General features: G+C 41.5%; 1 protein-coding gene across 3 annotated transcripts in view; it reads left to right on the top strand.

Moving 5' to 3' along the window:
* ADARB1 (adenosine deaminase RNA specific B1) overlaps window positions 1-27,696 on the top strand; it is a 142,015-nt gene that overhangs the window by 96,325 nt on the left and 17,994 nt on the right. For all 3 annotated transcript variants that reach the window (XM_069983258.1, XM_069983257.1, XM_069983256.1), the window contains exon 3: window positions 21,768-21,794. In XM_069983258.1, coding sequence (XP_069839359.1) covers window positions 21,785-21,794 — 10 coding nt within the window. In that variant the 5' untranslated portion in view covers window positions 21,768-21,784. The remainder of the gene's footprint in view (window positions 1-21,767; window positions 21,795-27,696) is intronic.

Raw genomic sequence — 27,696 nt, 5'->3', positions numbered from 1 at the left:
CTCTTTACTTTTTTTTTTTTTTTTTTTTCTTATAGTCCTTTATCTTTTTCTCTGCTTCTTTGGAAAGAAATGCTATAAGCAGCTGCACTGAAACAAATGAGAAACTATTTCCTAAAATAGAAAACAATTGTGCCGAACCCCCAATGTTCTCTTCCATTCTTATCCCACTCTTTGCCATCTTCTCATTTATGCAGTGATAGCAGATGGCGTAATGGGGAGGTAGAATTAAGTATAGTTGTGCAGCTGCTCTTCATGACTACAGAGCATGTAATATATGAAGCTTGTCTTATACTGTGTATATACACAACAATCAGCTAAAGCATTATTACCTCCTGCCTAATATTGTGTAGCTCTGTCTTGTATCATGAAAACTCTACTAACCTGATGAGGTAAAGGGTCCAAGACCTAGGTCCAAGATTCACTTTATTCATTTCAACATATACACAAGGACACACTTTGGGAGACATTTCTCAAAATGTGTCACAAGCGTACACCATGACAGATTATTGCACATTTTTTGCCGTTTAAGCCAACTGTATCCCATCAGGCAAGGTGGGAAGAAAGCGAGGCCTCCTCGCAAGCCTGATTTATCATGGTTTAAATTCTGACACAAATCTACACTTGCTCCTGAGCATTTGTAGCTCTGGTGCACAATGACTGCGGCAGACACAGGGCTGGCCGGATTTATTAAGTGGCGTATGCCTCTTAATGAATCAGTTCGGGATACTGGGTGCGGGGCTTTATCTAAGACTGGACTGTGAGTACGGCAGTCTTGATAAATGTCCCCCTTTTTGCATACACTGTGCTTTTAGAAGTGCATCAACACAAAATGGTGTACATCCAGATCCTTTCATGGGGGTTACATGCACGTCTGACATACATGAAAACGAGTTGTTATATTTTTGAAAGGGATAAAAAAAAAAAAAAAAAAAAAAAGTATGCTTTAAAGGGAACCAATCAGCCTGATTATGCTGATATGGTTACCTGCAGCACAGTATACAGCTACTGCAGAGCACATGGAGCATACCAGCTGCAGCAGTAGCTTTATAAAGGTAAAAAATAAGTTTTATCATGCTGCACAAGGCAAGGGGAGCCACCTGTAAATAGTCAGGGCTCACTGGGATCATAGGCAGAGAGCCGTGACTAGTCAGCAGGGCTGTAGTGCTGGCAAGCCGCAGCTCTGAATCCGACTCCCAACTGTGACTCCAGCTCCTGCATAAATGGCAAGTCAGACACCAGGGGAGTTATTTTTCAAACTAGTGTAAAGTAGATCTGGCTCGGCAGCTTCCTCTTAATGTTCTACATAATCCCAAGGCAAAATATATAAATCTAATTCTCCTTTGTGTGGGTGTGCGCAGTGGATGTAGCTAGTCTCCAGCCACCATGCCCTGAAGAACTCACTACTAACTAAATATTCACCATACACAAAGGAACACTTTAAACAATGCCAGATACCAGTCAGTGACTGCAGCTGTGTCCTGCCTCATTTACAGATTGGCTTAGTGGGTCTGTGACATCACAGAACCGGAAGCCCGGCGGGGGACCATGAACCATAACCCTGATCTGCAGAATACCCCTTTAGCGTGCCTTCACACCTACCGGATCCACAGTGGATCTCACTTCTGCGGATTCGCAGCGAGATCAGCTGCGGATCCAGTATCAATTCACCCCTATGATGGCACATACTCGCAGCGGGATTGACATCTCGCTGTGAACATGTGCTTTAACCCCCCGATGTCCGCTGCATCCCTCATCCCCGGCCACATCCAGCAGCCTGCATCCCCGGCCGCATCCCCATCATCCCTGGCCGCATCCTGCAGCCTGCTGCCGAGAGCATACAGTACCTGCTCGGCAGCGCGGCTGAAGTGAGGCTGCTGGCTCCAGTCCCGGTCAGATCAGCTGAGCGGGGCTGGAGCCGGGAGCCTCACTGCAGCCGCGCCGCCGAGCAGGTGCAATGTGTGCTCTCGGCGGCGGGCTGCAGGATGCGGCCGAGGATGGGGGGATGCGGCGGCGGGGCTGTGGACAGCGGGGGGTTAAAGCACATATTCACAGCGGGGTGTCAATCCCGCTGCGAGTATGTGCTATCATAGGGGTGAATGGTACCGGATTCGCAGCGGTTCTCGCTACGAATCCGCAGAAGTGAGACCCGCTGCAGATCCAGTAGGTGTGAAGGCACCCTTAATTTCTCTCTCCCTCACATGCAGCTTGCTGCAGTCATAGCACGCTCACACACACACACACACACACACACAGCCTGCTGCAGCCATAGCACACCAAAGAAAAACATACAATCTTTTCCTAGCAAAAAACTACCACATTGAGAACAGAGATTACTACTACACTACTTATGCCTTCTTCTATATTACACAGAATATTTTCATATAAGACTGATGCACATATACAATCATGCAGCATCTAGGAAGAGAACGGCACAGATCTCCCCCCACACAATGGACTCTTCCAGCTCAGAAACATACTGCCAAATAGTGACCACCAATCTCTCCCCCAACCACTCTTATCTAATAGGGACAGTGCTTTATTACTGGAATATGGAAGAAACCAAATGTATGTAAGGAAGTGTTTTCTGGTTATAATAAATGATGGCCTTAGATTGATAGAACATAAAATATATTGATGAGGAACATTTAAAAAAATTCAGTTATAAAATTTTGTAATTTTTTTTTTTTTTTTTAAAAGCTGGAGACGGTACATTTTTCCCAAAACTCATACAGCAGGATGTTTCCTATTTACTTTCAGGTATACTAATGCAATGCATTATTATATATTTTTATGTGGTTGATCACTCTTTTGTGTACAGCAAAAAAACTAAACAGAAACTGAAGTAGAAACAGTTAAACATGCACACAGACACTTGTCACTGCGTAAATAACACTAGGTTCACAAGTATTTGTTTCCGTGTCAGTTTTTCTGTCACAGTATATTTAATTTGATGTATATAAAAATGTAGTAAATTATGTTGCAGTTTTTCTTTATTTTTTTAATGTAAGTTACCTGAAAACAGTTTGTTACATAAAAAGGATAATCGCAAGAAAAAAGTGAGTTACAGCGACATTTTGTATTGTATCTAGAAAAAACTCAGCATGATCACTGCATCAACAGAGATGAGACTTCTGGCTTCATTTATTCGGCCACATTGGGTCGATGTGAGGGCCAGGTGTTCTTAGCCCACCAATCGGATATTGATGGCCTAACCCATACTATGGTTATTTTATATGAGGGTATAAGGGAGATTTGTCTGACAGATTTTGAAAGCCAAAGACAGAAATGGATTTGAAAAGAAGATAGATCCCAGTCTTTCCTTTATGACCTGATCTCTGTTTATAGTCTGTTCCTGGCTTTGGCTTCAAAAATCTTTTAGATAAATCTTTTGCAAAGGCACCATAATGTGTTGATATGATGTGATCTTTCCCAGCAGGCGCTGTTCAGCGGACAAAGTTCGGTTCAAGTGCTGCCTTGTCTGCTTAAAATGTAAGGGGTAAAAAAAACCTCCATCAGACCTATGTGTTTGGTTATTCTTAAAGAAGTAGTGCCACCAAGTGGTAAAATGTTTTATTGCAGCAAACGTTGTAATCCCACTTTTTTCCCATTTCTTTTATAGTACAACGGTCGGGATGTTAGGGGTCTTCTGTTATAATAGAAGCATCATTTTTCAATTTCCGTTACAATAATATATATAAAATCTGCACCCTGCTTTCTAATATAAGAGTTCTCAGCACTTTAAGTGAGTGATTTCCATATATGGAATAATAGTTTTTTTCTATTTCTATAAATTTCACGTAGGAAGACATTTTAATACGTCCTTTAACTTTGAAATAGTGATAGTGTCCTTTTCAGACAACACCTGTTTGTTTACACATTCCATGATAATGAGCAAGTCTATTACAGCAAGTTATCAACCACTGTGTGTACAAGTTATTTTAAAATAATGTTTGTTATTAATGAATATTGTTTTATTGCCTTGGGCCTCATTCAGATGAATAGTGGTTGCTGCAGGTTCAGGTCTTACTGGGGAAAATTGCAGCTGGTAGTATTACATGTTGGGCATGCAGATGCTTTTCAGCAGCTGTCTACTCTACCCCTTAGAGGGAGGTCCCAAGGTATATCCACTATTGCATTCATATGCCCCAATAGGATATATGAACAGGGAGTTCTCTTCATGACACTCCATTTTAATCTGATCCTTCTAACTTCTTAATTAAAATAGCAGCTTGTATATATTCATTTCTTTTCTTAAAAAAAGGGAATTTAGCAGCCTTTTCTACATGCTGACAGCAGATTGTCATTTACGCTGTTGGGCAACATACATAGTGTCATTAGGGGATTGAGGAGAGGGCTGTGATTGACAGCTGGCATCAGTGGCCGTTCTGTAATTACAGACCTCTATTCCCAGGTATTTAACATAGATAAAAATGTTAGGACTTATTGCCATACTCCGTAAAACAAGAAACCTACGGAAAGGTAAGCGCTGTAGTGGACTCTGCTCCCCACCCAGCATTATGTATAAATATGTTGCCGGGAGCGGGAAAGTGTTTAAATCTTTGCGGCACTGTAACACAGCCGCAAATATTTAAAGGGGTAGTGCGGCGCTAGAAAATTATTCACTAAATAACACACATTACAAAGTTATACAACTTTGTAATGTATGATATGTTAGTGAATGGTCCCCTTCCCCGTGTCCCAACCCCCCCCCCCCCCCCCCGGAAGTGTAGTGCACTATACATACCTAATTCTTGTCGACCCCAGCCGCCATCTTGGGGACAATGACGCCCTCCGCCACGTCATCTGCTCAGCTCTGCTCTGCCGTGTTATCAGCTGCTCAGCCGCGATTGGCTGGGCTTAGTTATGCTTAGCCAATCGCGACTGAGCAGCTGATGACGCGGCAGAGGGGGGCCAGCATGAGGGACGGCTGCAGCGGTTCGGCCAGCCTCCCGAAGATGACATCATTGTCACAAGATGGCACACATTACAAAGTTGTATAACTTTGTAATGTGTGTTATTTTGTGAATAATTGCTTAGCGCCGCACTACCCCTAAACACTTTACCCACTCTCTGCATAATGTCGACACGACAGTGATTATATCCTGAAAGTAGGGCATTAAGGTAGAAGCATAAAATGGTGTTTTTTATCATCTTAAAGGGGTACTCCGGGCAAGATGTATTTAAATATATTATTACATAAAGTTAGACAAATCCCTAATATACACGAATTATGGGAAATGCAAATATATTGCGATTTCCCTCAATTTAGTCAATCAAGCAGGCTCACTTTCTCAAAAAAACGTGACGTCTCAAGTGTAGGGTCCAGCAAGGGGGGCGCATGTTAAAGTATAGAATTAGAATAGACGTCTGTTCTCCCTCCCTCTGTCCCATCACCCTGCCTGATCCTATTACACCTGCTGCAGCTGGGTGAGCGCTCCTTATCTGCCGCTCACCCCAACTCGCCGCCCGTCCTCTGAGCCTGTCTTCCCCCTGCCCGCTCCTGTGCAGGAGTGCTCACCCCGCCCCCTTACTTGCCGCCCCTCATCTCAGCCAGTCTCCGCCCTGCACCTCAGCACTCACCCCGCTGCCTAGTCCTGTGCACAAGTGCTCACCTGCCGCCCAGTCCCAGCAGGGTTGAGCGGTTATGCACCTTCTCCCAAGCAGTTTGCTTCATCTCAGCCTGTCTCCCCCCTGCGCCTTAGCGCTCACCCTGTCGCCCGGTTCCGTGAACGAGCGCTCACCTCCTGCCTGGTTCCGGCGGGGTGATCGCTCCTGCACCTTCTCCCAAGCTGCTTGGAAGAAGGTGCATGAGTGCTCACCCCGCCCGGACCTGGCAACTGGGTGAGCTCTGAGGCGCAGGGGGTAGACTGGCTAAGATGAGGGGTGGCAAGTTGGGGGGAGGTGCAGGAGCACTCACCCCGCCGGGTCCGGACGGCGGGTGAGCACTCCTGCACGGGACCAGGCAGGGGGGAGACTGGCTCAGAGGATGGGCAGCTAGTTGGGGTGAGCGCCAGATAAGGAGCGCTCACTCTGCTGCAGCAGGTGTAATAGGATCAGGCAGGGGCATGGGGCAGAGGGAGGGGGGACATTACCAGCACAGGGAGGGAGGGAGAATAGACGTCTATTCTAATTCTATATTTGTACATACCCTACACTTGAGATGTGATGTCACTTTTTTTTTTTTTTTTTTTTGGAGGAATTGAGCCTGCCTGATTAAATAAATTGAGAGAAATAGCAATATATGTGCATTTCCCATAATTTTTGTGTATTAGGGATTTGAACTTAAGTAATATATTTAAAAATACATTTTTCCCGGAGTACCCCTTTAAATATATTGAAACAAAAGCCAACGGCAGTGGTTGGTATACCCCAACAAAAATGGCAATGTCTCAATAACTTGTTTATGTGCTCTTGAGTATCAATTATAGCTTGACAATGACATATTGTGCTTTTTAAAAGTTTTGCTAATGAATGGCACCCTGCTCCCTTTTTTTTTTTTTTGAAGGGGGGGGCTCAGGTCACTGAGGTTGTCGGGCACAAAGTTATGAGCCTCATTTTCTATGACTTTCAGGTCTGGAGTGCAGGACCCTCAGTCTCCAGCAGATGTTTCCTACTTATGTAACCCCGATGAGCTGGAGTATTGTCATGTGTTCTTGAAGAGGCACAATGACTAGATTAGCGATGGTATTCCAGTAATATGGGCTTGTTACTATACCATTCACAAAGTACAGAGCAGTCCTATATAGACTATACACATCAGCCCATCCTGTAGCACCACCTAACAAGCTTCTTGTTAGAGAATAGCATGTTGTGCAAAAAGTAATAAAAAACCAAGCAGTTGGACATGTGTGTTCAAAAGTTTAGAGAAGGTCACCTGCAAGGGTTAGAGTACATTTTAGGTTCATCCTTAAAGGGGTTATTCAGTGCTACAAAAACACGGCCACTTTCTTTCAGAGACAACACGACTCTTGTCTCCAGTTCAGGTGCGGTTTGCAATTAAGCTCCATTCACTTTAATGGAACTGAGCAGCAAAACCCCGCCCAAGCTGGAGACAAGAGTGAGGCTGTCTCTGGAAGAAAGTGACCATGTTTTTGTAGTGCTGGATAATCCCTTTAATTTCACCTGCAGGCAAGATATCCCTTTTGGTAGTGTTATTTACAGGAGAAGTCCAGGCAGGGAGGTTTTTTTTCAAAAGTGATGGGGATGATGAACAAAATAACATGCACTGGTGCCCGCATACCGCTGCTTTGGTTTCCAGTTGCTTTCCCGTTAGAGGGGATCCTGGATGTGATTTATCAGGCCCACTCAGCCAGTCAGCAGCAGAGGCAGGACCCAGTTACAGCTGCTGACTGGCTGAGCAGACCTGGAACATCAGGTCCCCTTTCAAACCAGAAAGCAGCTGGGGACCATAGTGGCGTTATGCGGCAACCAGAGCTAGGGATGAAGGTGCATGGGTTTTTTGTTCATCCTCCCACTCCCCGGAGCTTTGGTAAGAAACCTCCCTTCCCGGTCTTCTCATATATTTTGTTGGTATACGTATACGCCCTTGGCGTATTTCCATTTGTCATTTTGTGGCAACACAGCTGATCCCTTAGGTTTTCTATGACATTCAGTTCTGGAGTGCAGGTCACTCAATTTGAGGTCCCTCAGTCTCCAGCAGACGTTGCCTACTGATGCAGTCTTGATGAACCGGAGTATTGTCATGTGGTGGTCTTGAAGAGGCACAATGACTGGATTAGTGATAGTGATGCTGATCCCTTTATTTAAAGAAGCAGTTCACTTTTTTTTTGGGCCCCCCCGGTAGCCTGTGGCATGTATACTTACAGAAGATGATCGGTGTCCCGCGGCGTAGCTCCGGTCCCATCCCGTGGTGCCGTACAAATCGGGCGTGCACTCACTTCCGCCGGCGCTGTGACTCCTCTTCTCGGCCTTGTAATTTGAACGCCGGAAGTCACGCGCTTCCATAGAGAATGCATGGAAGCGAGTGACTTCCGGCGTATAATGACAGGACAGAGAAGAGGACTGACAGCAGCCGGTGGAAGTGAGCGCGCGCCGGATTTGAACGGCACCGCGGGATGGGATCGGAGCTACGCCGTGGGACACTGATCATCTTCTGTAAGTATACATGCCACAAAAGTGAACTGCTTCTTTAAGTCTATACATGTGTAACAAGTCTTCAAAAAATAAACAAAATATTTAGTGGAAAGTGTTTGTTTTATTTTGGCTTGCAACATCTAAATCACTAGATTTAAAAATTATAATGCATAAAACTGTTTTTGAAGATATCCAGTATATTGAAGAATAGTTTGTAACTTTAAACAGTAGATGGCGCTAAAGTTTCATTTTTCCTCCTTTATTCTGTATCGTTTATTAGGTTCACTAAGTGGCCTTATAAACCCTCCATTGTTTGTAGTTCCCAGTGCTATGTTATTTATAGATAGTATAACTGAGGAAATTGTTTCCCAGCACATTTAAAAAATACAAATCAATTTACAATTTAAATAGTTCTCAGTATATGAATTAAAAGTGCAGAAAAGTGTAGTTTCTTTTCCCAGTCAATGATCATATTCCAAGATGAACATTAAATGGTTTTCTGGTGTAGACAATCCCTTTTCATTACGGTTTGATGGTTATAAATTGATATCGTTTTATCCGGGGAATGTTTAGAATCACTTTCTGCAATCACCAGGGCTGACTGATGGCTGGTGGTGTATTAGAGGCCCCATGGCTGTCTTGTCTGTTAGGGAACACCTTGGGTTGTACAGCATGTTGTGTTTAGGAAAAATGTAACAATCCAAAGTCTGTGGAAAATCACACTAAAAAGCAAAATATAAAAAAAAAATTAAAGGGCTGAACTTGATAACGTTTGCTGGCACCATAGGCAATGAATGGATTGGCAGTCATGTAGGTACAGGCTGTGCCATTTATTTTAGGGAGGATTGTTGTTTTTCCCTGAATCAGCAGTGGTCCCAGTGATCCGACTTGTGATCTGCTTATTGCCTATCTTGTGCATTTAAATCTGCTAAATTCAAATTGGCAATGAAAGGGGTGCTCCACAGCAAAAGAACTGTATTTAAATCAAGTGGTGTCAGAAGGTTTTTGCAGATGTGTAAAATGCAAGTTGTCTTATATCAGCTGCTGTATGCCGTGCGGTAAGTGATGTATTCTTTCCAGTCTGACACAGTGCTCTCTTCTGCCATCTCTGTCTCTGACAGGAACTGTCCAGATCAGTAGCACCGTTCCTACTCTGGACAGTTTCTGTCATAGACAGAGGTGGCAGCAGAGAACACTGTGTCAGACTGGGAAGAATACAAGACTTCCTGCAGGACATACAGCAGTTAATAAGTACTGAAATGCTTGTACAACTTTGACACAATTTGAAACACTAATTTTTTCTTCTCCATAGTACCCCTTTAATGGACTAAACTGATGCTGCGTTTACACGTAACGATTATCGTGCGAATTTGCGCGATAACGATCAAATTCGAACAATCGTACGTGTAAACTTAGCGAACAATCAAACGACGAACGAGGAATCGTTCATTTTTATCTTACAACATGTTCTCAAATCGTTGTTCGTCGTTCGCAAAAAAATTTGCAGATCGTTTTGTGTAAACAGTTGTTCGCCGAATTTTCCGTACAATGTATCGTTCCGTCTAAACGCTGATCGTTATGAATTTAAAAAAAAAACGTTACTCCGACATCTTCAATCGTACGAATGGGCCAATTATTGTTTTGTGTAAACGCAGCATAAGTCTACCAGTAACTATTTTCAGTTTGTGTGTGGGATTTTTTTGTATTTTTTTTTTTTTTTTTTTTACAACTTGGCTTCATCAGGGTAATGAAATGAATAAAGCATATGAATGTTGTACATCTCCACAGAGCTTATTCCTAAGGAATTAAGAAGTACATATGAGAAAAAAAACAAATACCACAACCTATAGGTCAGACAATACCAATGATAAAGGTAATAAATGTGCAAAAAAGAGAATTTAGTATTTTATTGCAGATGTGAAGTGAGTTAATGGCTTGGAAGGAAGTGTTAAGCCTCCGTTCCCCGTGCTGCTTCTTAGACGTTTTATATGATGCTGAAACGCTCAGCAAGTCATCTTTCCGGGGCTGCTTAGAATATGAATAATGACACAGGAGGGTTAAACGTCACATGGGCCTCTCGTGGCTAATAGAAATAAATTTCTGCTACCAGAGCGTTTTGCTTTTAGGCATCTGGAATAGTACAAGTGAGACCTCATGGAGAGGAGGGCATTTGTGCTGCTTGGCAGGCTAACAGAGGGTTAACTGCTTGCTGCGCTCCACTACTTTCTATAAAGAGACTCTGGTACCCGGTTAACCAAGCTGTCAGCTTTAGTGCTCTGACCTTCTGCAGGCTATGGCATCCCTTTTGCTTAGTACCTGTAACATGGGGAACCTGTTTAGTCTTGTCAGGCGTCGTTTTAAAAGAAGACGGAAGAAGCGATCTGAGAGAAAAGGTAAGGGCTGTGCTTCTGTCTCTTAGTGTTTGTAGGTGTTCAGAACTATGATAGACCATTGTATTGGTGATTTTACATGTACGGGTGAGCAGTGTGCAGTATTACCAGCAGTATGCTTCCTTATCCTCTTGTCTTATATTGGGCTTTTTTTTTTCCTTTCACTGCTGGGAACTTATGTCATTACTTGCATGTTATGTTACAGATGGATTTCTGTAGTCACAAACCATTCATAAACCTGGTTTAGCTGCTGGTGTAAAATGATAGTCACAAGCAATTTAGTAAATGGCTCTGTAGCAGCTTTTCATCTCCAGCACACGCTGCTTTAATCACTTGTCTTGATTTAAGCTACTTGGGCATTCGAGCCTGTCTGCAATGCCTGTCAGCTCCGATTCAGAGATTCTTATTTCCTACAGTATCAGAATCCTTGTACCAGTGTGGATGTAAAGATATAGGTATCTACTGCATGTTGGTATTAACTGTCCTATTATGAATGTTGTATAGTGAAAGTAAACCGTAAATAGTCACTATCCTAAAATCTGGTATGTCTTGTTTTCCTGTTTGTTAGTCTGTTTGGCTCATGTTGATTTGATGTGTGTTATATATATATTTTTTTCTTTGATTGATTAGTCAATAAAACTATTCTTATTATGATACTTCCTGCACTGAGAGGGTTTCTGTTCCAATACCTGTCAGCAGTAAGAACCCATATAGATGGGAGCTGGGTCGTCTTGCTACTTTGCATGTTGACTAGTGGTGATGAGTTGCCTTATTAGTCAGTGACTGATAGAAGCATATTATCCTGCAGCTCAAGTGACTGTAGCCATTGTCCTCCTGAGTCAATTCTGCCCAGAGGACATTGGATCGAGGCTTTATACCTCTTACAGACCGTCTTTAAATAAAAGGCACATTTTTCTATTACATTACGGTCACAGTAATGAAGGTAAGGTTAATAAAGAAGTAGGAATAATCACAGCTCTCTGTGGACAAGTTAATCTGAAAATTCAAGGCTTCAGAAGCTCCATTAGCATGATGGATTCAGTATGATAGACCAAAGTGTGTCATTCATTGCTACTTGCAGGATTAGGAGCGATAACTCTAGCAAATAGACTCTTTTCCCTGTCTTCTCTTTATCAGTCAGTGGAAGCCTTGTCAGAAATCCAGTGTCTCTGATTATGTATAAACCAGGATGCACCTCCGGATCCCATCCTATATCGCAGGGATAAAATGTAAGCTTTGATGCTGTATCCATATTTACTGCATGTTAGAACCCAGAAATCTGTGTGTGACACCCCAAATAAAATGTTTCAATACTATACACTAGTCCCAGCTGTTATGGCAATGGTAACATCCCCATTTTTAAGTTATCAGATGGTTACACAAGTGTATATGAGATATACATAAAAGTTTGAGCTCCTTATAAGCACCTTTAATTTTTCTGATGCCAAAGTGTAAAACTCATATCGGTTCCCCTTATTACAGTAGTCTGTTTACTCTAAGCAGTACAGCATTTTAGAGAAAAAACATCCAGGCGTGGGGCTTTGTACAGGCCTTGTATAGAAAAAAAATCTATTCTTCAAGCCCAGTGGTGAACAGGGTAAGCGGCCGGGACCTCTCCTTTGACTTAAAGCCCCGCTCCTGGACGATTATCAAACAGTTATCTGCAACGTCACAGGGTTTAACAGGAGGTCATAGATGGCTGTAAAAGAAGCCATTTAGGCAGCATGAAACGGATAACCAATTTCTTTTAAAAGACCTCATCTTACAATCATAAGGGCCTTTTACACCGGCCGATTATCTCGCAAAATATTGTTAATCGTTCAAATGACAGCGATAATCTGGTGTAAACGCGGCAATGATCAAATGATGAACAAAAATTGGTTCATGTGTTTTTGATCTCTTTTGAGTTGACCTCAGAACCATCTTTACCTCGAGATTTGAGAATGATTTAAACATTCATCGTTCACAGTCTATATACAAACGCAATAACGACCATTCACATTATACATAGGAACCCATTTACAATCTTTCACAGTGTGTGTGTGTGTGTGTATATATATATATATATATATATATATATATATATATATATATATATATATATATATATATAATACATACACACTTAGATCGTATTTACAAAATTACAAATATACTAGTGACTTTTTGTAGCAATTTATCTTCCCGTTTAAATACCTATGGCTTAAGTCATTCATCTGTACGTGTAAAAGAACCCTTAAGTAGTTTTGTAGGATCCAGTGTTCATCTCCATGACACAGCCTATTTTTCCTACAATATCTGTAGTCGGGGACTGCTGTGGTTTGGGGAAGGATAAAGTTATTTCGCAGCCACTTATCTTTCCTTAGATATAATGTGTTACGTTTTCTTAAAGTAGATGTCCTTATAATGGTGCATCACACACTGGTTGTTGTAGTTATCAGGAAGAAAAGAAAAATGTTTCAGTAAAGCGGTTGTGCACTTCTCACCCATAGACACTTGGTACTATCCAGCATGGACGGGCTTATATTACAGATAGCTGAGCACTGCAGCTGGGTTTTGTCACTGAAAACTGCTGGCCCATGGTCAAAGATTCCATTCAATAAGTTTGTCTACACAGATTTTTATAGTTTATAGAAAGATCTTCCAATTTATGTACAGGCCAGATGGAAATCTCTGTCATAGACAACTGCATTGACAGGCCATTGTAAAGCACATAAAATAAAAGTTCTTGCAGTGGCCATCTGTATGAGAATAATCTATGGATTACAGAAGAATGCTCATTTTGCGTCTATCAGGACATTGGGGTTTTTACAGGATATACACAAAATATGGGCTCTGTATGGGTTGTCAGTATATTGTAACCCTAGACTGAGTGAATCTTGGTTTCATTTTCGTCTTATATGCCATGTAATGATTCAGAAAACCAGAGGATGAGTGCTTATGTATGATTCTCTTAAGTCAGCAGGACCCATGGAGTATCTTATCACCATCTTAAACATCTGCCCCTATGCAGTTATTCATACTAAAGGCATTGGAAAAAAATTAATTTAAAATACTGCAAGGAAAACATTAAGATGTTTTTTTCCATATTCAAAGTGACGTCTAAGAAATGAGCTGCTATGGGCTACTGCTCCATATTTAGTAGTAGAAAGGTGGTCACGTCCAGGCACCATTTGAAACCACTGAAGAGCTACAAGTTGTGTATTGCAGTACTAGAACATGGCTGGGGTTGTGTTGAATATGCAGCGTTACATTTAAAAACATTATTCATACACTGATGTAGGCATTATTTTCCCTTTATCGCTGTATTTTCATCATCTTTAGTGGGCTTTCAAACATATTTTTGTGGCAGTTTTTTTTTTTTTTTTTTTTTTTTTTTTTTTTTTTGTTAAAGCCAGAAGTAGATCCAGCTGAAGGGAGAGGTATTAATCATTCCTTTTATTGTTCCTATTCATTTTCAATGCACTTCTGGCTTTGACTCAAAATGGAAAAGGGAGCTGGATGGAAAAACTGCTGCAAAAAAATGTGTGACACCCCTTATGGTAACTGTAGGAGGCAGAAAGGAAACCGATTTCTTCACGTGTAAGTAGTATTTTCTGATGTTCCCATAACATTAATTATATTTTTGCTGCCAAATATGAAATTTAGCAGAGAAGTGAGGAAGAGGTTTAAAGTGCTAACTGGTCTGGGGGTCACATACATTCCACGTGACATTACAGTGGTGCAGCAGGTTTTCTTAGTACTGTGTTGCACTGTTCCACTCATTTTCACTGGAAAATGGAATTGTGGGGAATCCAAGTATTTACTGAAAGAGACTATCCTAAGTGTCTTATTTTGGTATACATTCATGGTAAAGAGCTTCCTCTGATTAGAGCAGTATATACCATGTTAATGCCTCCATATATACTCCTCTTACGGGTTTCTAGTTTGGGGGCATGTAATATAAAGAAGTAAATTACTACCAAACCCTCAGCAAACCTTCTTTCCTATACACTGAGCATATGACCTGCTGAGGCTGGTGATTGGCTGCAGTGGCTTATGCTCTGTGTCGGAGCAAATCAGCACCAGACTTTTAAAGGGCTAGGAAATGTAAGCTGTATTTTTTTTAAAAAAAAAAAGGGGGGGGGGGAAACCAGTCTAAGGGGATTGTGCTGAGCTGTGCAGTCAGTTTATTTGTTGTACTGCATGGCTAGCTATCCCAGTTTGAGTGATTATCCAATTTCTGATTCAGTCCATTACACAAAATATACTAGAATAGATGAAGCATGAGCTAACATTTTTACAAACCAGCAGTTCTACATTCTTTTTCTTTTCCTTTGACTGATTTTGAGAATGAAACTTTTTTTTTTTATACATGTTGTGTATGTTGAAAAAGCTGGCACATAGCTAAAGTCAGTATATGTGTAAATTTATTTTTGGATCCCGTCAGTGCAAGCCATGGAAGGAGGTATCTCTAGTATACAGCAAAAATGAGGTATACACCTTGCTTTGCATTTTATAATATAAAAAAAGTTCTTTGGGAGTAATATAAGAAAATGGCAAACCTTTTAATATACTAACTTTATGCACCATGTTGGTATCGGCAACAGGTGTCTAGAACAGGCGTGACTATACTAGTTTGGGCCTCACTGCACTAATGGTGTGTGTGTCCATGGCTCATCTTTACCTCGGCTTTTGTAGTGAGCCATGAATATTCAGTACAGGTAAAAATGGGTTAAAGAACTTATTTGCTGTCTTGTCACCGGGTTGGGCAATAATTTCCTCTTCACTCAGCTCCATTTCTGTCCCTAGTTAGGGAGTGAAATTGGAATAATGTGGTACATAGTTGGAAAGACACTTGGGGACCGTGGCACAAATTAGAACTGTCACAAACATTTACTGCAGCTGTAGAGCGCCAAGCTGGAGAACACACTAAATGTCCTTGAATAGCTTCCTAAATTAGTTTTATTATTAAAATTACTTAGGAAACTGGCACCCAAGTAGTAGTTTTTTCATTTCACAAATATGTCCATTTTGAGACAAAACAAAGTGACAAACATTTTTTCTTTAAAAATTGTATCTATCATGCATTTCCTTTCTTTTTATCCTTCCCCTTTCCAGTCTTTTTTTTTTTTTTTTTTTTTTGTAATATTAGCGGTTTCCCTTTTCACATTCCACATAGAACCTTTTCAGCAGGCTCCTATACAATCTATAGGTTCACCAATCACTAGGATGTCTACATTTTGATAGCATTTACATATTGTACCTTTTAGCTAGAATGCTTTCTGGTGGGCTGTGGATCCTGGCTGATATGCTGTTCTAATGATATATTTAAAGGGAAAGGTCTTCAGAAAATGTTCTTTTGTTTAAAACAAGTGTTTGAAGAATTTTTGGTGATTCCCCCCACCAATTGTTATTTAATCTATATTAAATGTAATATTTTGTCTGGGGGTATGCTCTAGACTATTGTGCTTGTGTCCCTGAAGTTTGTGGCAGATCTCTAAAGGCGGTAAAAGTAGCTTAAGGGTGCCTTCACACACACAGGATCCGCAGCGGATTTCGTGCTGCGACGCGCTGCGAAATTGCAGCAAAATGTGCCGCGGATCCAGTGCCCGTTCATCAGAAGGAGAATACATAATCGCAGCTGCATTGACATCCCGCTGCGTGTATGTAATTTAACCCCCCACTGGCCAGAGCATACATTACCTGCTCCCCCGATCCGGCTTTCTTCAGGGGTTCTTGGCTGGACGTCCTGCTCAGACGATCAGTGGCTGCGGCGTGGCAGCGCACTGATTGGCTGAGTGGGACAAGCAGACGCCGGGAGCCCCCAAAGCAAGCCGGGTCGCGGAGCAGGTAATTAAAAAAAAAAAAAAAAAAAAAAGTTGCACTCACCTAAGGTGTCTTCGCAAACTTTATTTCTTCATCTTGAAAAAAATCGATCTGGCAGCTACCCACTAGTGCAATGATGGCTAACCTTGACACTCCAGCTGTTGTAAAACTACAATTCCCATGATACCTGGGCAGCCAAAGCCATATCTTTGGTTGTTCAGGCATGATGGGAATTGTAGTTTTGCAACAGCTGGGAGCGTCAAGGTTAGCCATCACTGCGCTAGTGGATACACACGCGCATGGACTTGCTTGTAGTGTTTACTTTGTGTTAATTAGCTATGTAGTTGACTACCTTTTTCCTTTGGTTGTTTGTAAATGTAGCGGGCATGAGACTTTAGGGGTCATTCGCACATCGTACGCGGACAGCGACCAGGAAGCTCCCAGCATCGTGATTATGTCGGGAGCTCCTAAACAGTTTAAAAGTTTGCCCTACTGTACTGTCACAGCCACAAACAGTTTTCAAACTGTTCTTTTTTTTTTTTTCCTTTTTATATTTCCTTGACCCTGTGAGCCCATAAAACTTCCATTCTGTCCCTGAAACTCAATTGTGGTCGTACATCTTACAAGATTTGTACAATGAATCATTCCCATTTTGCAGGGTAAGGTAGCCTTGAAGATGATGCCATTTTATTCCACATTGGAATATGAGTCTTGAAAAATGTATTCATTACAGCAAAGTTTAGCCAGCCGTGATATCGAGCTCTCCTATTATTCTCATCTGCATTTTAACATGATGGTGACTGGCTGGTAATCAGGCCTGTCACTTCACAGTATTAGCTGTAATATTCAGTAGATATTGCTTGTGGTCGTTCCCAAGTGATTGTCACTATTCCATTGTCTTCCTACTATTCTCCTCTTCTGCCTTATATATCTTGGTTATGCTGTAATTACAGTATGTTAGTAGCAATTGGTTCTCTGCAAAACAAGGAAAAAATGTTTGGTATTCCCGCTTTTAGAATATTTTTAGCCTAAATTCATAAACATTTGTGATACTGTTTTTCCAATAAATCACCTTATATAACTACTTTTATTAGGTACTCTTCTTATTGCTGGCTAACATTGTGTAACGCTGACAGCATTTTACTGCTGTTACTAGGTCTTGCACATCCTGATGGCAAAGGTTAAGGCATTGATCATTCCACTTATCTAAAACTCCATTCACACTATTGGCATGGCTTTTGTTGATCGTGGAGCCGTGGCATCTTTGCTGAATTAGTTTGCAAACAGATTACAAATCCTTTTGCACCTCCTTGGGTTTCTGTTTTATGTAAGGCCAAATTAGAGGTTTCATTCATGGGCCTTCTACTACTTTTTTTAAACTAATATTTAGGGCTGAGTTCACCCGAAGTAAAACTGGTGGAATTCTGCAGCAGAAATTCCACGAAATCCCACCACCCTCCATGTCATACTGGCAGTCTATGGGAGGCTTTTACTTTCCATAATTTTAAAATTGTGCAATATACACTCACCGGCCACTTTATTAGGTACACCATGCTAGTAACGGGTTGGACCCCCTTTTGCCTTCAGAACTGCCTCAATTCTTCGTGGCATAGATCCAACAAGGTGCTGGAAGCATTCCTCAGAGATTTTGGTCCATATTGACATGATGGCATCACACAGTTGCCGCAGATTTGTCCATGATGCGAATCTCCCGTTCCACCACATCCCAAAGATGCTCTAGGCGTTGCAACGATGCTCAATTGGTACCAAGGGGCCGAAAGAGTGCCAAGAAAATATTCCCCACACAATGACACCACCACCACCAGCCTGAACCGTTGATACAAGGCAGGATGGATCCATGCTTTCATGTTGTTGACGCCAAATTCTGACCCTACCATCCGAATGCCGCAGCAGAAATCGAGACTCATCAGACCAGGCAACGTTTTTCCAATCTTCTACTGTCCAATTTCGATGAGCTTGTGCAAATTGTAGCCTCAGTTTCCTGTTCTTAGCTGAAAGGAGTGGCACCCGGTGTGGTCTTCTGCTGCTGTAGCCCATCTGCCTCAAAGTTGGACGTACTGTGCGTTCAGAGATGCTCTTCTGCCTACCTTGGTTGTAACGGTTGGCCATTTGAGTCACTGTTGCCTTCCTATCAGCTCGAACCAGTCTGCCCGAACCAGCTCGAGCCATTCTCTGTAAACCCTAGAGATGTTTGTGCGTGAAAATCCCAGTAGATCAGCAGTTTCTGAAATACTCAGACCAGCCCTTCTGGCACCAACAACCATGCCACGTTCAAAGGCACTCAAATCACCTTTCTTCCCCATACTGATGCTCGGTTCGAACTGCAGGAGTTTGTCTTGACCATGTCTACATGCACTGTGTTGCCGCCATGTGATTGGCTGATTAGAAATTAAGTGGTAACGTGCAGTTGGACAGGTGTACCTATTAAAGTGGCTGGTGAGTGTATATTCCTGCACTAAGCCTCAAAAAATAGACACTTTGGGGGACGTTTTATCAAGCGCATGCCAGCAGGGGCCGACTGCTGTACGCCCTGCTCTCCTGATGGTCGGGTTGGGGAAGCTTAGCTTGAGGGCGGGGGGGGGGGGGGGCGGACGTGACGAGACAGGGAGCCATAAATTATGATCAAAATCTACACCTGGTGATTTGGTTCGCCGGGCGCAGATTCTGATGCCCAGCCGGATTCACTAAGAGGCGTGCGCCTCATAGGGAATCCTGCCGGGGATAAGATGGAGGGGCCTAATATAAGACCGCCGTACTTGTACACAGGTCTTCATAAATCCCTCCCCCCCTTCTCTTCTATACAGATTGCTTTGCTGCAGTTATTTTCTCATGACAGGCAGATTTGTAATGAAGGTAACACCTATATCTAGTGAACATAGTGAACACTATCCACAATAGATGATCGTCACAGTTCACCACCTCACCCTCACTGCAGAATGTGCCTAAAATTTTTCCTTACACTCAATCTGCTTCAGACTGTTGGCTCATATGGCCCATATGGCTGCTGTACAGTACAGCGCAGTTTCAATGCTACTGACAGAGTGGAGCAGAAGCTGAGGCATTATGGCCTCTACGATTTGTAGAAAAAATAATTTAAAAAATGTACAGAAGAATAAAACAAGTTTTTGTGTTAATCTAATCAAGTTACTCATTCCCTTTATTAACAAATGGGGCTCTACAAGTTAACTTAGCCTGTTCAATGCAGCTCACTGTGCTGCACAGCATTCTGGAAGAGTGTCTTTTTTGTACTTTATTACATGTGCAGATTGTCTAGAATAAATAGTAAATTACTCCGAACTCCAATCATCAGAGAAAGTTCTGGGCATGTAAATAGTTCCAACTGTTCCAACTATTGTTTGTATATCTACTTTTAACATCCATTTAGTTTATATGTGAAAAAATTGTCATGGGAACATAGGTTTGACATAGCTTCCAAAGAAGGTGTTGGGTGAATGGGTTTTATTAAGCAAGAGTTCCTTCTGTACTCAAAAAGCTATTTTCCTACTTCTCCCCCACACCAGCAGGTTTTCTCTAATCATTATGCTCTATGGAGAGGGAAGGAGGTGAGTGGGGTGAGAAAACAGAGGAGAAAAGAAGGGCTCTACAAGACATACTGCAATCTTCTCTCACCAAGCTCCCAGATAGATCCAGCATTTTATATGCCCAGACAGTCTTCAAACTGCAAAGGCTGGCTCTGTCCTCTTTCTGCTCTCTCATCCCCTTGACACCCCCCACCCCCCCATAGGTTATAATAGGACTAAGCAAATCCGTTTTCACTTTGCTCCTCTGCAATGAAGACAGCTTTGCCTGATAATGCACCCTTTTTTTGCCTAATTAACCGTATTAGTTTCTTAGAATCACTTGTAATATTAATTTCGGCAATAAAAATTTAAATGACACTAATTTTCTAATTAAATGAAAATTTTCTAATCTTTTATATATTCTGATCTTTCTAACAATATTTTGTTGCTGTAAAGTCTGTGCTGCACCTTTTACATGGCTGGCTGTGCAGTTGCTTCTGACACTAATAGCTCAAATTATCAGAGTGAGGCCATGTACACGTGTTTTTTTTTTCCCCCTCCTCAATTGAACTGTATTGTCACTTCACGTGTAGTTTAATATTATGGCTATACGTTTAGTAGCTGAAAAAATGTATTGCAAGGGACTGGCAACTTTGTGCTTAAAGCTTGAGGAAGTGTAGAGAGAAGAGACCTTGTGACAGAATGGTGGGGCAGAGATTGCATACTTTTTCTAATTTTTTATTTTATTATTGATATTATAATATCTTTAAATTTGGCTGTTTACATTCTGGCTAGGGATGGTCCGAACAGAGTTCGGGTTCATATGAACCCAAACCTCGGCAGGTTCGGATTATCCCTAATTCTGGCCACTAACCTTGAAACTAACAGTAGACTTCTTGTTCTGTCTGTAAAAGATGAGGCTGTTGTAAAGTGTTCTATACTAGGTTGTGCTGGTAGATGGCAAAGACAAAAGATGAAGCTCACAGCTTGGCCTTCTCCTCCCTGTGAAATAACCTTTGCACAGGTCACAGAGGTTATAAAGCATGCTTACAAATGTGTCCCTTACAAAGAATAGGGTCTGGGATTGGGATATATGACTACTAATATCAGAAGTTTTTCGGTGATACTATGGGTATTTTTTGAAGTAGGTTGGTCAAGCAATTACTACCAGAAAAAAATAAACCCCTACAGATACCATCCAAAAGCTCCATTTTGTTTTTCTGCTCTAGTGACATAGATGTGAACATATGCCTATTTCTCCTGTGTATAATGTGTAAAGTATGACTGCAGAGTACCCCATTTTAGCTTTAAATGTACCTCCTTCCTGAGCCCTTCTATCCAAATACAAAAAAAATTGTAAGAAAGCTATTAATGTCTTAACAGCCCCCTCAATATGTGTTGGTGTCACACAGGATTTCTAACATTGGTGTGCGAGATGGGTGACTTTTATTGGGTCTGTTTTTTCATTTTATTGTATTGTCAAAACCTGGTGAACTCCTTTTAAAGTCACTGGGATACATTCAATGTTGTCAGTTTACACTTTACTCAATGGAGCAGAACAATGGAAAAATGACGATGGCACAGAACACATTTATGTTTCTATACAGACTAGGGTGTCCAGCGATCTTTAAAGATAAAATGCAGCTATAGATCACATCTTTACTGCATGCCTATAAGCCTCTGTCTGTTTGGGAATTTGACGACATGGATTCCCTGGAAGCCACCAGAGCGCAGAAGGACACAAAGTTTGGCTCATACTAGCATAATACATTCATATTATGGCTGCAAGTGCCAACCTCCAACCGTGCCTTATGATGACAGGAATGGGCAGTTATCAATTCAGGCCATCAAACATTTGTTACCAACCAATATGTTGGAATAATAATCTAGAAGTATGTGATAATTGATTTTCTTTTTTTTCCCCTTTTTCTAGGCATCGTCACCAAAGCAATGACTGAAGGTAAGAGGTTTTTTTTTTGTATTTTGGAGAGTAGTAGAAAACTTTGTTTTAAAAATGACATAGCTTTCTGCAGTTTAGATTATGTTCTATCCAATTCTCCAGATGCATTGACATCCTCCAGCCTCCAGATGCTTTGACATTGCAGTTTTAGTATCTTTTTATTGTGCATCATAGATATAACACCGCCACCGGTACAGGTTCTGGTGCTAGATATAATACTGCCACTGGTACAGGTTCTGGTGCTAGATATTACACTGCCACGGGTACAGGTCCTGGTGCTAGATATAACACCGCCTCAGGTCCTGGTGCTAGATATAACACTGCCACAGGTCCTGGTGCTAGATATAACACTGCCACAGGTCCTGGTGCTAGATATAACACTGCCACAGGTCCTGGTGCTAGATATAACACTGCCACAGGTCCTGGTGCTAGATATAACACTGCCACAGGTCCTGGTGCTAGATATAACACTGCCACAGGTCCTGGTGCTAGATATAACACTGCCACAGGTACAGGTCCTGGTGCTAGATATAACACTGCAACAGGTACAGGTCCTGGTGCTAGATATAACACTGCCACAGGTACAGGTCCTGGTGCTAGATATAACACCGCCACAGGTACAGGTTCTGGTGCTAGATATCATACAGCTACAATTACACAATTACAGGTTCTGGTGCTAGATATGATACCACCACAGGTACAGGTTCTGGTTCTGTATAAAACCTCTCAGTATATGATGAATTCTCTCTGTGATTATAGTCATTAAACTTCTGCATTTTGTGTCTCTAAATATGTTTAGAAAACAGAAACTCTGTGCACCGGATGGCGTTTTGCTGTAGTATTTTTCTAGTGGAAACACATTGTGATAATGTATTAGTCTTAGTACCTGCGACCATAAAGCCAATACTGATGTGCAGCTTACCACTCTCTTCCTGTTGTATTCCCTCTTGGGCCTTAATATTTCAATAGCAAGTCAAGTTCTGAAAGAAAATAGAGTTCTGTTTCTAATGACTAAACTCATGAATATGCCATCACTGTTATATTATCTGGCTAAAACTTCACCCTTGGTGCTCTATTTACTTTGCATGCAAAACGAGTGAATTCTATCGTTGTGTTGTATATGTGGAATCTGATTTGTTGTCTGTGATGAGACAATGCATTTAAGTTGCAAAATACCTGTATTATGTGGCAAGATTAGAGATGAGCGAGTATACGGCCATATACTTTGTTCCTATCAGGATTTTTCTAATCAGGCTGCGGGGCTTTGAAAACTGTGCAACTCCCTATTTCTCCTAACCAAGTGCTTGGTAAAGATGGGTCCAGTCCTGGGAAACTTCTCCCAGTTTCCCAGGACTGGATCCATCTTTTCCACCATCCTGGGAGGAGCGTCAGGGAGCAGAGCAGACTTCAAAGCTTTGCAGCCTGATGAGCAGAGTCCCCATAGGAATGACCTGCTTTGCTTAGTTCCTACTGTACATTCGCTCATCTCTAGCCAAGATACATGTACTGGCACTTACATCCGACACATAGTTTGCATATTTTTGCCATTGCCTGTAATAGTACAAAATGTCTCTAAAATTACCTACTATCCCTTGCTATGATACTGGGTATTTGTGTTGCATGTAGCCCACAAATATTACATTAAATCTGGGTGCTATAAATTGAATAAGCATCTTTTTACATCTTCTGCCGCCGTAAAACTCTGGTGCTTAGCTGCATAAAATCTGCACTTATCAACCTGTTGAAAAATCGCTGAGATAATGAAAACAGGAACTCATGCCTCAGCGGTTATGAAGAAGCATGGCCTCATTTTCTCAGCCTCACTAGTCAGAATGGAAGGTGAGAAGGCGCAACAAGCCACTTAGATCTATGCCTAAAGAATGATGTGCAGAGGACATCTCACCACAATCCAATAGAGGTGTCAATTGCCTACTTATTTGTATGTGGAAATAAGGCCCTGGGGTCACATTTGTAATTGCTGAATTATGTATAAAGTAGGGTGTCAAACATGGATAGGTTAGACTATTACATGTTGTAACGAAGTAGAATCTGTCCATGGTCATTTATAGGCAACAATTGGTGAACAAATCCAGACATAAATTGTAGGAATGAAGTTACTGATGGAAGGATTTTGAGTGATAAAAACCATGCAGAAAAAAAACTTTAAATTGTATTATAAATATTCAATAATTGTGACCCTGTCTAAAAATGTTCCTATACAAGCAGCAACACACAAGGTGCCAGAGCTTCATAAGAAGAAATGGTAATATATTGTGTAGCTGTTACGTAACACAGGATAATTCACTTAATCCACATTCCTCCAAAGGAACAGGACTTAAGTTCATCATTGTAAATTCCTGAACCTAATCCCCTGTCAGTAAGGACAGTGTCAGAAGAAGTAAAAAAAACCCTCTACAGTCCCTACCTCTCAGTGAAAACAAAAAAGCGACTTACAAGGAAACAGGTATCTGTTAATACATAAAGCGCCAGGACCGTATGTTGCAATATAAGAGGCCGTGTTCCCCAAGCTGGACAGATCTGGTCTTTCTTGGAACCTAGTTGGGGGTTTCCCAGAGGACAGCAGTAAGTGCTTTTACAGTGGGGATGGCAGACACATTTCAGTCTGAAAGAGCAGAAGAATTATAAAGAAAGGAAAGCAGACTTTCCACAGGAGGCCTACCATTTTTTTTTTTTTTTTGAGAATTGGGATGGAAATCATTGTAAGGACATGATTTATTCTGTTGCTTCCAATAAATAAGAAATGGAAATAAAACTGTGGACTAATACACTTCACTATTCTAACACCATACATGCACAGAAAATGCCACTCACCAGTGTAATTTGCACTCTTACTATCTCTCTCTTCACCTGGCTGTATCTGTGGTCGCTTTACTTTCTTTGGGTGGGCACTAGTGGGAATTGTGACTAACAAGCAGTTGTTTTTCCCAGGAGAGCATTGCAGTCTGGCTTTTGGTAAAGACCGTATTCAACAATTATCGAGCCTATTACACAGCTCCTTAATTGTGCAGCCAGGGCTGCATGGACATCGCTAGCGATATTTGCGCAGCCCCGGTTTGATCACTGTCTGTATTACATGGGAAGATAGAAACCCTAAAAAAGTCTGCCACAAAACAATACGTTTGCAATTCAAATATTAAATATCAACCAAAGAAAAAATTGCAGAACTAATACGTGAATAAAACATTTTTCTTTATTTAAATCAATAATAAATTACATAATTATCACAATGTGATACACAGAAGTACGAAACTGGAGGGGGGAATTGATATCAGTGGGGTATATGACTAAGGACAAATGATAAATAAACAGTATAAAGGGGAGCACCCCGTGTAAGGCACAGCTCTATATATATATATATATATTATAGATTAGATGACCTCCTGTATTTGCAGGGCCAACACAAGTGTGTATAGTGGAACAAAGTAAACACTAATCTACCCAGCAAACAATAAATACAAGCCCAAATTATAGACAGGAGTGAGAAATAAAATAGCCAAACACAGAAAGGAAGGGGGTGAGCACCAGCTACCACACTGACATCTTACCACTCTCCAGCACAGACAGCCCGACGTACGTTTTGCTCACTTCATCAGGAGCCAGATGCCAGATTAGTGGGTTTACTTTGTTCCACTATACACACATGTTTGCCCTGTGTGTTGGCCCTGCACATACAGGAGGTCATCTAATTTATATATATATATAGCTGTGCCTTACACGGGGTGTTCCCCTTTATACTGTCTATTTATCATTTGTCCTTAGTCACCTATACCCCACTGACATCCATTCCCCTCTCCAGTTTTGAACTTCTGTGTATCTCATGGTGATGATTATGTAATTTATTATTGAATTTAAAAAAAATATATATATATATGTTTATTCACAGATTAGTTCTACAATTTTTTCTTTGGTTGATACATGGGAAGATATGTGCCTGATTTGGCAGATATTATAAACCTTTTTGTGTGTGTCATATACTTTATGCACTTCTGTATGCAGAGAGAGAGTGAGTTTAGAGGTACTACACATAAGTCTCTCCATGCATTACAAAGGTAGATCCTGTAATGAAAATGTTAGACTTTTCCTGATCAATTCATTGAGGATTGTAGTGCAACGTCTTGCACAAAAAATAGACCTATGCTGATACTACCAGGAAGTCGCAAACAAGGCTTGTTGTGGATATTAAACTTCATCTGCCTCTGGTTAAGAAACGTGCTGCTTGTATTAAAAATTATACAAATTGCTATTTTATTAATGTGAAACTAACACAAACTGGTTATAAATATGACCGTGGAGGAAGGAGGACAGAAAAATGGGACACCATAGTGAACTGCAAAGACATGTCATATGCATGTATACCGCCCTCTATTGGTGGGATAACATAAATAGTATAGTGCATTTCATATTGCTGAAGACACTGGCTATACAGTGCATTTAAATGGTATAAAAATGATGCTGCTAGACAAAATAGTATACCCACAAGTGCAAATGGTCCTTGTCACCCGGCTTCCATCTGTTGTGCCAGCATAGATCCATTTCTTGTCCATGTTAGCAGTAGGGGACATGTTCTTACAGTCTGGCACTGTCGGCTGTGATTGAATTGTGTCAGACAGTGTCGCACATCTGATTGGTAACGCCCAGTTGGTTATTGATTCATACATTTCTAGTAAGAATAACAGAGGAATGGCACAACACTGAGCTATAGGGATAGGTGACCCAGAATTGTTGTTTCTGGGGTATTGCATTTATTTGCTAAAATACAGACCAGGTGTGAGATGCACTTTACTTACAGGGTTCTCCATTTTAATCTTTCTCAGATATCCGATCAAGAGGCCTTTCCAGATCACAATTTTCGTTTTGTGGTGTGGGGGTTTAAAGACCTTAAAGTGACTCTGTGCCCACAATCTGACCCACCAAACCACTTGTACTTTCAGATAACTGTTTTTAATCCAAGATCTGTCCTGGGGTCCATTCAGCAGGTGAATCAGTTATTGTCCTAAAAAAAACAACTTTTAAACTTACAGCCCTGTGCCAAACTGCCGTGGCCTAGATTGTGTATGCATTAGGCTGGCACAACCTCTGTCCCTCCTCCCCGCCCTCCTCATTAGGAATGCTCCAGGCAGATTGTCTCCTATTCATCAGCTGTGAGCACACAGAACATGGGCTGGATCATTAAGGTGTCACTGTAGTTTATTTATTTTTATTTTTTTTGCAGAAATCAATAGTCCAGGCGATTTTTAAGAAACTTTTGTAAATGGGTTTATTAGCCAAAAAATGCATTATCATCATGAAAAAGCAGTTTGAAGCTCTTCCCCCTGTCTTCATTGTTCTCTATGGAGAGGGGAGGGGTGGAGGGAGATGAGGCACCACAACAGGACAACAGCAGCTCCCTGTAGTGTAATCCTTTGTTCTCTGCTGCAGACTAATCTCCCTCCCTCCCTCCTTCCTCCTCCCCCTCCCCTCTTCATAGAACAGACAGGGGCATGTCTGATGCAACAAAACACAATCAATTTCCTGATAATTTGCAGTGAATGGAAAAGAGGAAGGGGGGGGGGGGGAGTCTTTTTGAATGCAGATAATGCCATATTTTACCTAACAAACCCAATTACAAAGTTTCTTAAAATCGCCTGGACTATTGATTTCTGCAAACAAAAACAAAAAAACATTTTTAGGCACCTGTGCAGTGCTCACTGCAGAGGAATAGGAAAAATCCTGCCAGTGGCATTCCTAATGATGAGAAGGGTGGGGAGGAGGGACGGAGGGGTGGTGCAATGCTAGGGCACAGATACTCTAGGTCACAGCCCTTTGGCACAGAGCTGCAAGTTGTTTTTAGGACAATAACTGCATCATCTGCCGAACGGACCCCAGGACAGATCTTGGAGTA

The sequence above is a fragment of the Dendropsophus ebraccatus genome, chromosome 9, assembly GCF_027789765.1.
Source record: "Dendropsophus ebraccatus isolate aDenEbr1 chromosome 9, aDenEbr1.pat, whole genome shotgun sequence".
Classification (NCBI taxonomy): Eukaryota; Metazoa; Chordata; class Amphibia; order Anura; family Hylidae; genus Dendropsophus; species Dendropsophus ebraccatus.
Note: the sequence above shows the minus strand (reverse complement) of the source record. Positions and strands in the feature narration are given on the sequence as shown.